At 29.8% G+C, this 12,659-nt stretch overlaps 2 protein-coding genes across 8 annotated transcripts in view; one reads left to right on the top strand and one right to left on the bottom strand.

Moving 5' to 3' along the window:
- LOC118201403 (sperm-specific sodium:proton exchanger-like) overlaps positions 1–12,659 on the top strand; it is a 251,684-nt gene that overhangs the window by 188,704 nt on the left and 50,321 nt on the right. The window contains exon 26 of one of the 6 annotated variants that reach the window (XM_085821158.1): positions 867–1,054. The exons of 4 other annotated variants lie outside the window; for them this stretch is intronic. In XM_085821158.1, the coding sequence (XP_085677284.1) occupies positions 867–875 (9 nt within the window). In that variant the 3' untranslated portion in view covers positions 876–1,054. One more of the 6 variants, XM_085821151.1, reaches the window with a different exon arrangement.
- Positions 7,303–12,659, bottom strand: part of LOC118197310 (uncharacterized) — a 134,572-nt gene continuing 129,215 nt past the window's right edge. For both annotated transcript variants that reach the window (XM_085821168.1, XM_085821165.1), the window contains exon 11: positions 7,303–7,460. In XM_085821168.1, the coding sequence (XP_085677294.1) occupies positions 7,372–7,460 (89 nt within the window). In that variant the 3' untranslated portion in view covers positions 7,303–7,371. The remainder of the gene's footprint in view (positions 7,461–12,659) is intronic.

The raw sequence follows: 12,659 nt of genomic DNA, 5'->3' as shown, positions 1-12,659 counted from the left end.
ATAAAGAAAATAAATGTTTCTTATCTTTTCAGATGTATATCCAACTTTAATGGAATTCAAATCTTGGCACATACAATTCCTTCAAAATATTCATTATATAATTATTAAGTTTTCTTCTTAATCCTCCTTCCGAGCTCACAGGATGCACCAAAATGTACAACAGATAATATGGTGTGGTGTATCAAAAAGTTCTAAAGTGTAGTGTATACAAAGTTCTACAATGAATTTAAATTTCCACATGTGTGGTTTAACATCTCATCAGCAGTATTCAAGCTGCATAAAACAAATCGAAAGCAAGTTTCAAAGTGAACGCTGCCCACCAGCAGTAAAGACGCTGAACACTGGTAGTTCGGTCTGAGGTTCGAATCCCGCGAACGGACTGGCTGCATGGGCGTTTTCGTGGTTTTCCCCATGTGTAACGTGTATACGAGCCAGTTTCCCTTAGAAAGTCCTCCACGAAAGGCATCCCTCCCTTTAGGCAGATAGCCCTCGTGTGCTTTGCCATAATTAAATACACACACACACACAAAGTGAACGCTGTTGTCACTTTGAGTTCTCTAAATGAATATGCTTCTACTGATTTTCGTATTAGTCAGAGAAAAGTGTTTATTCAAATCGGAAACACTGGCATTGATAGCTAATTGTATTTACTTTTTGTTATATATTGATTTATTATAATGTGTAACATATTCTTTGTAAAAAAACAATCATTGGTGGTTGTAAATTCCAGAATTCTTAATTGAAGTTCAGCTATTTTAGATTCACTGCTTTCATATTGAAAAAATGTTCCAGGAACTGATTTAATATGTTTTTGATGAAATAGCATAAATGTGAAAATGTAAAATGTAATTATTTTTAAATTCCAGATGCTCTAAGTTCTCGTACTTAACTATTTTTAACTGCATGACTAGTACTGAAAACTATTATCACATAGGTAAGGATTTTTATTTTGAAAGACCTTTTTGTAAAATGATGAAATTCTATGAAAATATATAGAAGCAATTAATGTAAGACTGCACATGAGAATGCACATCAATAAAATTATTTTACCAAATATGCTGCCTTTTTCTGAACCTGACTAAATCTTTACATTTTGAGTAGTTTAGATTATGTTCGTCAAACATGTTTTGAAACATATTGAAAAAATTATTTACTAATATTTAAACTCTTACAAATATTCATTTTTCATATATTTACAGCAACATTTAGCTTTACATCTAAATGGTATTTGAATATTACTGTAAACATTTATTTAATCATCACAAACAATTAGTGGAATCACGGTAAAAGTGGACATTAAATATTGCAAAACCTTTAAAATATAAGCTATAATTTAGGAATTGCAAAACTAACAAAGTAAAACATTATATTAAAAAAAGTCATCAAAAGGGAAGAGGACCATGTCAAAGTAAAGCATAAAATTAGGCAAAGCAACAACCTTTTGTTTGCCAAAGATTTTAGTCAACAACTGTATCAATTTTGACGGCAAACAATGCGCAGGTCCTTCTTCATCAGAGGCAAAGAATTCTAGAACGAAGGAAAGTCGTGGATGTATTTATATCCAAAAAAAAGTAAAGTAAATGGGAAGGTACTGCCATCTGTTGGTAGAAATAATAATGAAAATTGAAAAATTTAAGTTAATAGAATTCTAAAACCATTATGAAGGACTGGATTGGAATTAGTCATTAACTAAACAAGATAAATATGTGCGGAGAAGCATTTTGGATAAATTTTGCAGAAGTCAGAATTGTGATTAAATTTCCGATGATGATTAGCTATCAAAGGCTAGTTAATTTAACCTTTTTTGACATAAGTTTTGTTTTCTTTGATGTAAAAAAATGGTCCTTTAAGTTTGGCTGATATATATCAAACCATACTGACAAGATATGTTATAAATTCCCCAAGAATTAAAGTCAGAAACATCTTTAAGAATCGAATCATGGATTTTATTGATATGGAAGAAAATGACTTAAAAATTGAAGTTCTGGAGAATCCATGCAATTTTGTAACTGATAGAAGAACAAAATGGAAGTATTAATGTTATTTCTAATAGCAGAATGTCTTTCAGGACAAGATGGAAGTTTTTTAAAGGCTTTATCAATGACCATGGAAGAAAATCCATGGTCAATGGTAACTGATCCCAAATAATTAAGTTCATCAGCAAAAAAGATTCTGAGGAACAAAGTTTGAGAGCACAAAATATAAGAGTAAAAAAAGCCGTTTATTCGTTAGCCAGGTGACATGACTTAGCATAAAGAGGCAAACAAACAGAAAAGTGTTTACGGTAAACTGTAGTGCTGAAATCAGATTCATTGTGAATTCTAAGAATTTCAAGCAAGAGAAGGGTATTGTCAGGTTCAGTTTCAAAAGTGAACTGGATGGTTAGATCAATCAAATTTATAACAGATAAAAATCTGGGATAAATCTTCTTTATTACCATCAAAAAGCATGAAAGTGTCGTCAACAAAGTGAAGCCAGAGACAAAAAGATAGTTTCTGAAATAGTTTGACCTCAGAATAGTGCATGTAAGTATCAGCATGAACAGAACTCGAGATTACGCTAGTTTTTCAATTTGGTGATATATTCATTTTGGAAAAGAACGTGGGTTTGACTCAAGGAGACTTTAGTAAGAGAAAAAGTATTCAATTTCTATATGCGTGAAATGGAACTCTTGAAGCCTAGTTTCAAGAGATTTTAGTGCTCTTTAGCCTGGAACATAAGTAAACAGTGATTTAACATCAAAACAAACCATAAAGAAGTGCAGGGGAGAAATATCTTTATCAACAACTTTAAAAGAATTTTTTTATAGTGCAAATATTGCTAGAAAATATAGAAACTAAATATTTGGCCAAAGGATACCATTCCAAAGTTAAAAACTATAGGTCAAAAAGGAATTCCAATTTATTAGACTTTAGACATAAAACCTAGACAATTATGAAAAGATAAACTGAGCTGGAAGTGTATGAAAAAAGAATTGGAGGAAAAAAGTGTAAAATTAATTGTATAGAGAAAACTGATGCATAACTCTTACCATAAAAAGAATACATTTTTAATTAATCACATAGGTATTTTGCTTTTGCTAAGAATTCATAAATTGTACTGTATAGCATTTATTCCCTTGTTTATTTTTCAGATTCAAAATATTGTATAAGTCACCAAAATGGAAAGAAATGTTACTTTTATAATATGACAGCGAAAAATAAAACTTTTATTTTAATGTTATTTTTTAAATACAATTTCAACATATTACCATTATTTTAATTAAATTTATCAATGTTATAACGTTTAAAAGAAGTCAGAAAATTCCCAGACCTTCGAATTAAAAATTTTCTACAGAAATTGGTTTTAAAATCGTCAAAACGTTGATAAGTCACCAAATTTAGAATCATTTAATAAAAGAATTCACATTTCCAAAAGCAAAAAGTTGTTTAAGAGTTCATTAGAAAAAAACAAAAGAAATAATGTCGAAATTTCATTTCTTGCCCAGAAACTCTAATATCCCACCATTTATATTAGAAATAGGAACAAATTATAACCTATTCAAAAGATATATTCAGTATCACTATATTCAGTAAATTTCTAAAAATATTCCTCCAAAATGCTATTTCACACTCAAAATGGCAGTGGTTAAAAACAGATAGAAATTTCAGATGATTAAAATTAAGGACCTTCTGCCAATTCTGGCCGAAATTAAGGACTTTTAAAGACCAAAAATCGATTCCAAAAAACCTACAAACAGTAGGAACCCTGTTTTAAAAAGATAAAATATAATTTTGTGAAAACAGTCCTAACAATATATGGAAGGGTCTTGTAAAAATAACATTTACACTTTTTGTGCAATTCTAGATAAAAATGAGTTTACTAATTTGATTATTTTTTTCCAGGCTATTATCAACAAAATCCAACACTACTGAGAGCAAATTTAGGGATTGCAAAAGAAAACTTATTTTTAGACACATAAGTTTTTGCCTTAGGAAAAGCAATATTCATTATTAAATTTAAAGTTGTCCCCTTAAAAATATTTATTGAAGGATACAGATAAAACCAAAAATCTAATTTAAAAAGAAGCTTTTCACTCACACAGTCTCGTATTCTATAGCTCAGTTTTTAAGAGAGACAGAAAATGAAAAGCGAGTTTAGAAGATCAACATTTAAAGAAATATTTTTGAAAAATCCTACATATACAATTTTTAGTAATATAGCATTCAAATTTTATTATTTTATGATTCTATATGTCATTTAATGCTGGTGTGAAATTTTTATTTGAATGTTAAACCAAGGCCAACTTTTACTCAAGGACTGCCAGACTGAACGAAATTCCGGTTCCCAGTTTTCAGTGGCTTTTGCGAAATTCATCACTAGGTGGCGCTCGCATTCTTCTACACTTTTGCTATACGTTCTTTATTTGTAATGTGGCTCGTTATTAACAAAAAGTGTATTTTATTAAAACGTGCTGCTGTAACTAATAGTAACATAGGATGGTATATTGTTGCATGCTATACTGTAAAGTTTTCTTCCTTTTAAAAAAATTTTTACGATTGTATTTTAAATAATTATTCGTAACATATAACTGTTGGATGAATAGCATTTCCATCAGTTTCATGTAATACAGATTTAATACAAATACATAATACAAAATTTCTTAAACAAAAGCCATCATCACATAAAATTTTAAAGCTTTAAAATTATTTTGATATGTTTCTTTCACTCAGCTTTTGTATATAAACAAGCTTCTTAATACGTGTGTGTATGTGTATTCAGCTTCATGTCATTTTTTCGTCTTTCTGAAATAAAAATATCATTTTTTTTATCATACTGGAGATATCTCTGTTTTCTGCATAAATGATATTTTAACCTATTATATATATATGAATTTAATGCAATTAAAATTTAAGAATGCATCCACGTATATATTTTATAAGAAATGATAATTGTGTTGGCTTTTTTACAATATTTATTACTTTTTAGCTCTCGTATTTGTTATCTTTGATCCAGAAACATTTGAATGCTGTCTGTACTAGCTTCAAAATTTTAAAGCACACATCTTGTTTTAATTAGTGCGATGTATCAGTATGCTGTGCATGAATCTTTGTCTACCTGGTTGAGTGTTCTGTGGTTGCACTTGAAGTCATTAAGATTCATGTCGAATCCATATATGTAATTAATGGAGGTAATACTTTTTGTTTTAGGGAATATTGCTTTATTTTTTTTAAATATGCTGTCAATGATATTGAAATACTTGGTACTAAGCACTAGCAGTCTCACAATTTTATATTCCCTCCATCCCAAACTAGTTGCTGCACTTAGGTCAAAAGTTTCGTGCCAAATTAGGTGCTACATGTAGGTGGAGTCATAAATAATTTTCGATGCAGTTTAATAGGCGGACATCAGTAAAATTATAAGGTGTACTACAAGGAATGTAACGCTGTATACTAGGTTTCCATTCTCAGGTCTTACTTTCCACAAATGTAGCACTTATTTTGGGACAATTTTATCGACGCAAATTTAAAGGGTTCGCATGTTCTTAAGCCACACTGTATTTTGTAAGGACTATACTGCCCGTATTTCAGAAAGATCGTGTTTATGTGCTTAAGGCAAAGCCTCGAGGGCTGTCTGCCTAAGGTGAGGGATGCCTTCATGGAAGAATTTCCAAGGACAAAATAGATCATTGAATTTACATTTAATTAGACTGAAGATTTTAAGCGATTACTAATGGAAGAGTCCTTGCAAAATGGGGCGTGGCTTAAGGGTGTGCGAAAGCTGGATTTTTTAAACTAATTTCGTACTGATTTAAGGAGGGAATGCTTGGTAAGTAAAGTTGTTGATTGATAACGTAGCACCTTGACATTTCTGGAAAATGTGCAAACAAAATCATAAAATCTTAGTATCAATAACCAGTGCTCAAATGTAGCAACTAATCTGGGACAGAGTAAGTATATGATTCATAGTGATTAATGTCATACATGTTATTATTATATGCTGTAGGTGATATTGAAATACTTGGTATTATTTTGAATATCTGTAGTGTTGCATTTACTCTTCAGAGCTCTAAATCTGCATTATTTAAAATTTTATTTTTTAATATTTCCTAAAAAAGTATTTTATATTAATTAAAAAAAAGAAAAAGTCTTCAGTACCTAAAACCAAATCTCTTTTAGAAATACTTTTTCTCTTATGTATTAAATTTTAGATCATCATTTATTAATTTCTTAATTACATATTTAATAGTGGCTCCAAATTATTTTGTTGCACAGGACAACTGATATTAATACGATGGAAATTTTGCGCTGAAATAGTTTATGTTCTGAAGCTACCTGCTAACTCCGTACTATATAAATAATTTAAAAGTAAAACATGTGCTCTAAATTACCCTTAAATTAGAATAGGTAACTCTAATAAGTACAATTAAAAATAGTGTATATCTAGATGCAAGCAGGAATTAAAATCAGAATCAAGTAGCTGACAGTTATATATGAAAAAAGAAAAATGGGATAACTTGAAATTTCATGCTTTCTTTTTAAATAAAAATATTTTTATTAAAAAGAAATGTATAATTTCTGACTACTATAGATTAATCGTTTTTAAATTTTACATATAACAAGACAATTATTTGTCTCGGGTACCATTCTGCTTGCTCATTGTTAATGTCGCAAAGAGCAGCAGAATAGTAGCGCCATCTTGCGGTCAGTAGAAATTTCATGGAGGCCACAGAAAACATAAAAGAATATTTTCCCTGGCAAGCCTTGAGTATAAGTTGGCCTTGGTTAAAGTAACTTAGGAGAACACCATTATGTAATGAAATGATTTGTATATTTTATGCACATTAAATTTCAACTGGTTAAAAATTTTAGCTATCACATAAAAAAATACCAGATAACACTTGAGTCATGAAATTTCTATATGCAAGTTATTGTATAAATTGTTTTGAATAAGTCAGCAAAGTTTATATTCTCAACTCTGGATGATAAACTACAAATCTTACATTTTAATAGAAGCTAAAATTATTTTCTGCCTAAAATATCCAAGCAGTTTCATAATAAATTAATAATTTTTAATGATACTCGTATAAAACTTTTATTGATATGTAAAAGCTCTAAATGAGGATTATAAAAAGATTAGAAGTCAAATTTTTTCTGTTCTATAATTTGTTATGTATTTTAATCATGTTACAGAGTGTGACAGATGTCTTTACTTATACAATGAAAATAGTATTATAGGAAATTTCAAAATATTCATCTTTTGATTCACCACATTCCATTTTACATTTTAGTTCTTAATTAAAATTAATTACACTACATGACACAAAATTTACATGAATTTTTATTGAAATAGCAAAAAATAATTAAGATTCTAAAATTTTCGTAAATACATCTAGTAAGTGCCTCTAAATGTTTTTTCATTTTCTCTTTTTTGAGTTTCATACAATTTGGACACACCTTCTAATCTTCTTTGTAGAGCAACTGTAAATGAAAACAACAACATTAAAATACATTCAAATTTTTTTTAAAAATTTAAAAAAAATTTTATGTTATATTGTTACTTCTTACCCAAATATCAGAAACTAAAGTATCAAAAATAAAAAGTATATGATTCACATTAAGTAAAATACATAATATCAATTTTAATACTATTATTATACAGATACAACTCCCCAATTATCCATGCATTTTTAGAAAAGTTCAGAATAATCTTTTAAGACAAATACTTGAAAAAGATGGAAACTTAGTTTTTGTAAGAAGCTCATAATTTCTCAGTTTTTGTAAATTAAGTTCAACATTAACCCAAATTTAAAAAAAATGAGGAGAAAAAGAATCTTTAGCATTTTAAAGGAAGAAGATTATACTAATGAAAAAGACACAAAACAGGCCTTTTGTCATTTCTGACATTTGAGGACTTAGAAATGCAAAAGCAGAAAACATGGAAGAATTGCTGCACACAGACAAGTTGGATGCTATGTAATTTTTACAATACACTTTGTATTGTAAAAATTGCAAATTGCATTTATTGCAGAAATTTTTGGGATAATGTGACTCAGGAGACCAGTAGAAGAATGTAGGTATGGGTAAAGACTAAATATAAGCTATGATGAGATATTTGAATGTCAGAGTATGCACATTTATTTATATTTTTAATATATTTCAAAATTAATGAATTCTTGCTTGCTGATTAATATTTTGCTTTTGCGAAATATGAGAGAAAATACACACAAATAAAAGAAAACATGACTTTTTTAATCCATATGCAGTTATAAAATCCAGATTACCAAAACTTTTCTTTTGATAATAGTCATTATTTTGCACAGTATTCACTATTATTCAAAAATATATCACGCTTTCCCTAAAAAAGTGTGTTTTTGTGGAGAAGGGAGGATACTTAACTTATAAATTTTATTATTTTAATTAAAACTCATCTAAAACAGTACATTATATATCATACATTTTAATTTTCAAACAAAGTTAAATTTTTACAACAGAACCTGGCCATTTTTGGGGGCCACCCAGTGGCTGAGGAGTAAAGTCACTAAACATTGGTATTCCAAGGTTTGAATCCCAGCAAACAGGCTGGCAGCATGGGTATTTTCGTGGTGTTCTCCATGGGTAATGCATATATGAGCCTTGGAAAGTCCTCCATGAAGGCATTCCTTCCCTTAGGCAGATAGCCCTTGAGGCTTTGCTGTAGTCAAATAAACCAAACCAGCCCATTTTTGGACTATTTGTGTACCCCAGTGTATTAATTACATGAATATCTTGGAATAACTTCACACTGTTATGTAAACATATCTCATTTTAAAATTTGTTCTAACTGTTGCTTACTATGGATGCATAAAAATACCTCTTTATATATAAAAAAAAAAAAAAAAAAAAAAAAAAAAAAAAAAAAAAAAACTTAGGTCAGAGCATAACTGTGTGCTGTTCTTTATTTGGATTGCTGTTTTTACCATGCTATAATTTTATTAGTATAAAATATACTACATAACAATACAATATATAATAAAAATAAAAGTATTAACAGGGGGGAAACCAAATGCTCTCAGATTTTATATTAATCTAAAGGGGCGGTTTTTAAAATTTTTTTATGTTTTGTGTGTTACACCTTTATTTATTAACCCTCCAGGCGGCAAGGCCGTATATATGTGTTCGAAAATAATGGCTCTCATAGCGGCAAGGCAGCATATATGCGTCCAAATATTTTGGTCCTCATAACGGCAAGGCAGCATATATACGTAAACTTGAATTTTGGCACGAAACGGCAAAGCAGCATATATGCATAGACTCCAACCTTCAGCAAACCTTGTCAGTAGTCAACGCGCGAATGACATTATTACAACTTTGAAAATGTGCGCGTAGCGTATGTTGTAATTAACCATTCATTAATTTTAAATTAATAATTAATTGTAATCAATTTTATTACATTTAAAATCCATATACATATAAAACTGAATAATTAAAAATATACCTTGTAAATTATATGCACATTTAATTAGAAATTTTCTTTTAACTCCTCAAGCATTCGCTAATAAAAAGTACTTCAAATCACTACTAATCATAGAAAAAATCAGAAGCTATAAATCATATCTTTATTCTGGATATGATTTCTACAGGGAAATAAAATTTAAATAACCAAGAATGATACATATAAGTATTAAACAAAATACGCATAATTTATGAATGCAAAGATTTATATGTAGCATGCTTAGCAAGCTTAAGTTCTGATTTTGAGAATGTTTTTTTATAACACAGTTCTTCATTTGCCTGCATATTTATTTTTTCAATCAAAACTGCTTCAAGAGTTTTAAGACCTAAATTTGGTCGAAATTCCGTCTGATTTTTTTTAACAATAGAAAAAATTCTTTCGCAAGCTGCATTTGAATGAGGTATTATTAAGACAGCAAGCATTACAGAAGGCAATACTTTGTATTTAATACACCCATTCATATTTTTTAATTTGGCAATTTCTCCCCATGCTATATCAATACGCAAATCTACAATTTCTTTCAAATCTTCTACTTGATTAAGACATTTTTCATCAATAATGGATGGAAAAGTATTCATCAAGTAAAGAACAGATGAAAATGAGACTTCAGTTCTCAAGTTGATGTCAGCAACTTCAGCATGTTTTAGAAATGGATCACTCAGTGGAAATTTATCAATTATATATGAACATGCAGTTACAAAAAAAGCTCGCACAGAATTGAAAAATGATTTCACTTCACTTTCATTCAACTTGGCATTTATCACAGCATCCCACTGTTCCAAAATCCTTGTTATAGATTCTAAAAGAGACAACCATCTCGTACTGCAATATTTCAAAATTTTATGAGATTTTGCATTCTGTCCCAAAATTTGTTGAGCAACTTTGAAGCTATGCTTCCGTTTCGAACTTTTCTCCAAGTAAAAATATATATCTATTATCAACATTTCAATTTCTGCGCCAATTAATTTTTCAGTAGCTTTTTTTGCAGCTATATGCAAGAGGTGGCACGGACAACCTCGGGTGATTATACTTGGTTGATGCATTTTGATAAATGATGCTACACCTTTAAACTTTCCAATCATATTACTAGCATTATCTGAAGAAAATGATAAGCAATTTTTCCATTCTAAACCTTTGTTTTTAAAGTTTTCATTTATACAATTAAAAATACCTTCTCCTGTATTATTCGTGCATTCTAAAATAGAAATGAATGAAGTAATTATCACTCCTTTTTCTTTACTGTAGTATGTTATAACCAATGGGTACAGTTTGTTATCATTGTTATCATTACTTCCATCAGTACTTAGAGAAAATGATGTACTGCACACTGATTTTATAATATCAGCAACAGTATTTTCTGCAAGCGTTTTCACAATAGCAGCAGTTTTGGTATGACCGCAGCTAAATTTTTTTGCTATGGCAGAATCCGGAAACATTGCTTTGAAAAGCTCTTTGGAATGATCCGAAAGAGAAAGCGGTAGATTATGTTCAATTAAAAAATGAACAAAATAGCATTCGGCTTTTATAGGATCGGTTTCATCATCTTTTATTAAGAAATTTGTTATTTCTTTATATTTTACGGTGCCAAGTTCTACATGCTTTTGAGAAAACACATGCCGTTTACAGTCATCTTTTCCGCCATGAGCAACTGAGAAGTCTTTGTTGCATACACTGCAGTGTGCGTGATTCACAGAAATTTCGGACGCTTTAATGCATGGAAATTCTGAAGAATATGAATCTTTAAACTTCTGCTTTGATAATTTTGGCTTCTTCGTTCGAGGCAGCATTATGATTAAAAATCTTTCACCTGATTCACAGTTCACAAGACACACGCTAAGCTCTCGCCGTAAACTACACAATGCAGCCGAATGCAGCCTAAACACGCATCAGCGAGGAACCTGGGAGACAGACAATTGGGTGGAACTATTGATAAGTCGTTAACGGTTGGAGTTACTGATCTACGATTGGCTAATTCTTCAAAACTAGGAACGCACTCAACACGTGATATATGATAACACGAGTATTCAGCCAATCATTGGATGAATTAGTTGGTTCTGTTTTGCGTACTGGTTCTCCTGCTCTTGTTTCTGTAAAATCCGTAGTTTTTTCTATACTTTTCGTAGCTCGTAGTTTTTCATGAATTTCCGTAGAAACTACGGAGAATCTGTAGTAGTTGGAGTCTATGTATATGCAGCCTGTCTCAGAGTGCTCTCCCCTCTCTGCTCTTAATGTAAACTGACAGGTGATAATTTTTCTCTGTGGGAGGTAATTGAGGAGAGGAAACTATCTATTAGCTAGGGGCAAATGGGTTTTATCGTTAGGTTTTGAATAACAACTCTGAATAAATAGCTCGTTCAAAAACTTCCAGCTGTTCTGTGCTTATACTAGCTATAGTAAACTTAAATGTTTATGTTCGTAACGAGAATTTTCATTTTCCAGCCTAATTATTCTCCAAATTTTAGATGCAGTTTGGCAAAATGTAATTAGAATTACAATTAAAATTGCAAGAAACAGTAATTGTAACTGCAACAATATTTTGAAATATGTGATTTCAATTATATTGCAATTGTAATTAGCTTATGCAATTACAATTAGAAAGTAAGTACTTTTTAAATGTAACGATAATGTATGTAATTGCATTTTAAGTCTTACAATTACAATGCAGTGATAATCACAAACATTATAATTATATAATCTAATTACAATTACAAATTTTATTGCATCTAATTACGATTATGGTAAAACTGTAATTGCAAATAGATTATTATTATATTAGCTAATTACAACATAATTTTAACTGCAATTGCAGTAGGTAGTTATAACTACATAATTAGGAAAGTAATTGTCTCTGATAATTGGAATTATTTAACCTAGTGAAATCATGATCATAATTGTAATTCTAAGTGTAGTATGCAATTGTAATAAAATTATGCAATTACTAAGTAGTTATAGTTAAAAAGTAGCTGTTTTTTTAATTACAATTACAATTTACATAATTTCATTTAAATTACAATTACTCTGTATTTGTGAAATCCAATTTCATATTCAATGCAATTGCAATCATATAATCTAATTATACACTGTCATTGTAACTCCAGTAAGTAATTATGATTATGTAATTAGGATAGCAATTGTTTCTGATAAAAGCAGTTACTTAGCCCAGGAAAATCATGATCTTAATTGCA

The sequence above is a fragment of the Stegodyphus dumicola genome, chromosome 1 (genome assembly GCF_044657685.1).
Source record: "Stegodyphus dumicola isolate Sdum_Otavi_A_Nest chromosome 1, ASM4465768v1".
NCBI classification, from domain to species: domain Eukaryota; kingdom Metazoa; phylum Arthropoda; class Arachnida; order Araneae; family Eresidae; genus Stegodyphus; species Stegodyphus dumicola.
This window is presented reverse-complemented; position numbering and strand designations above follow the sequence as displayed.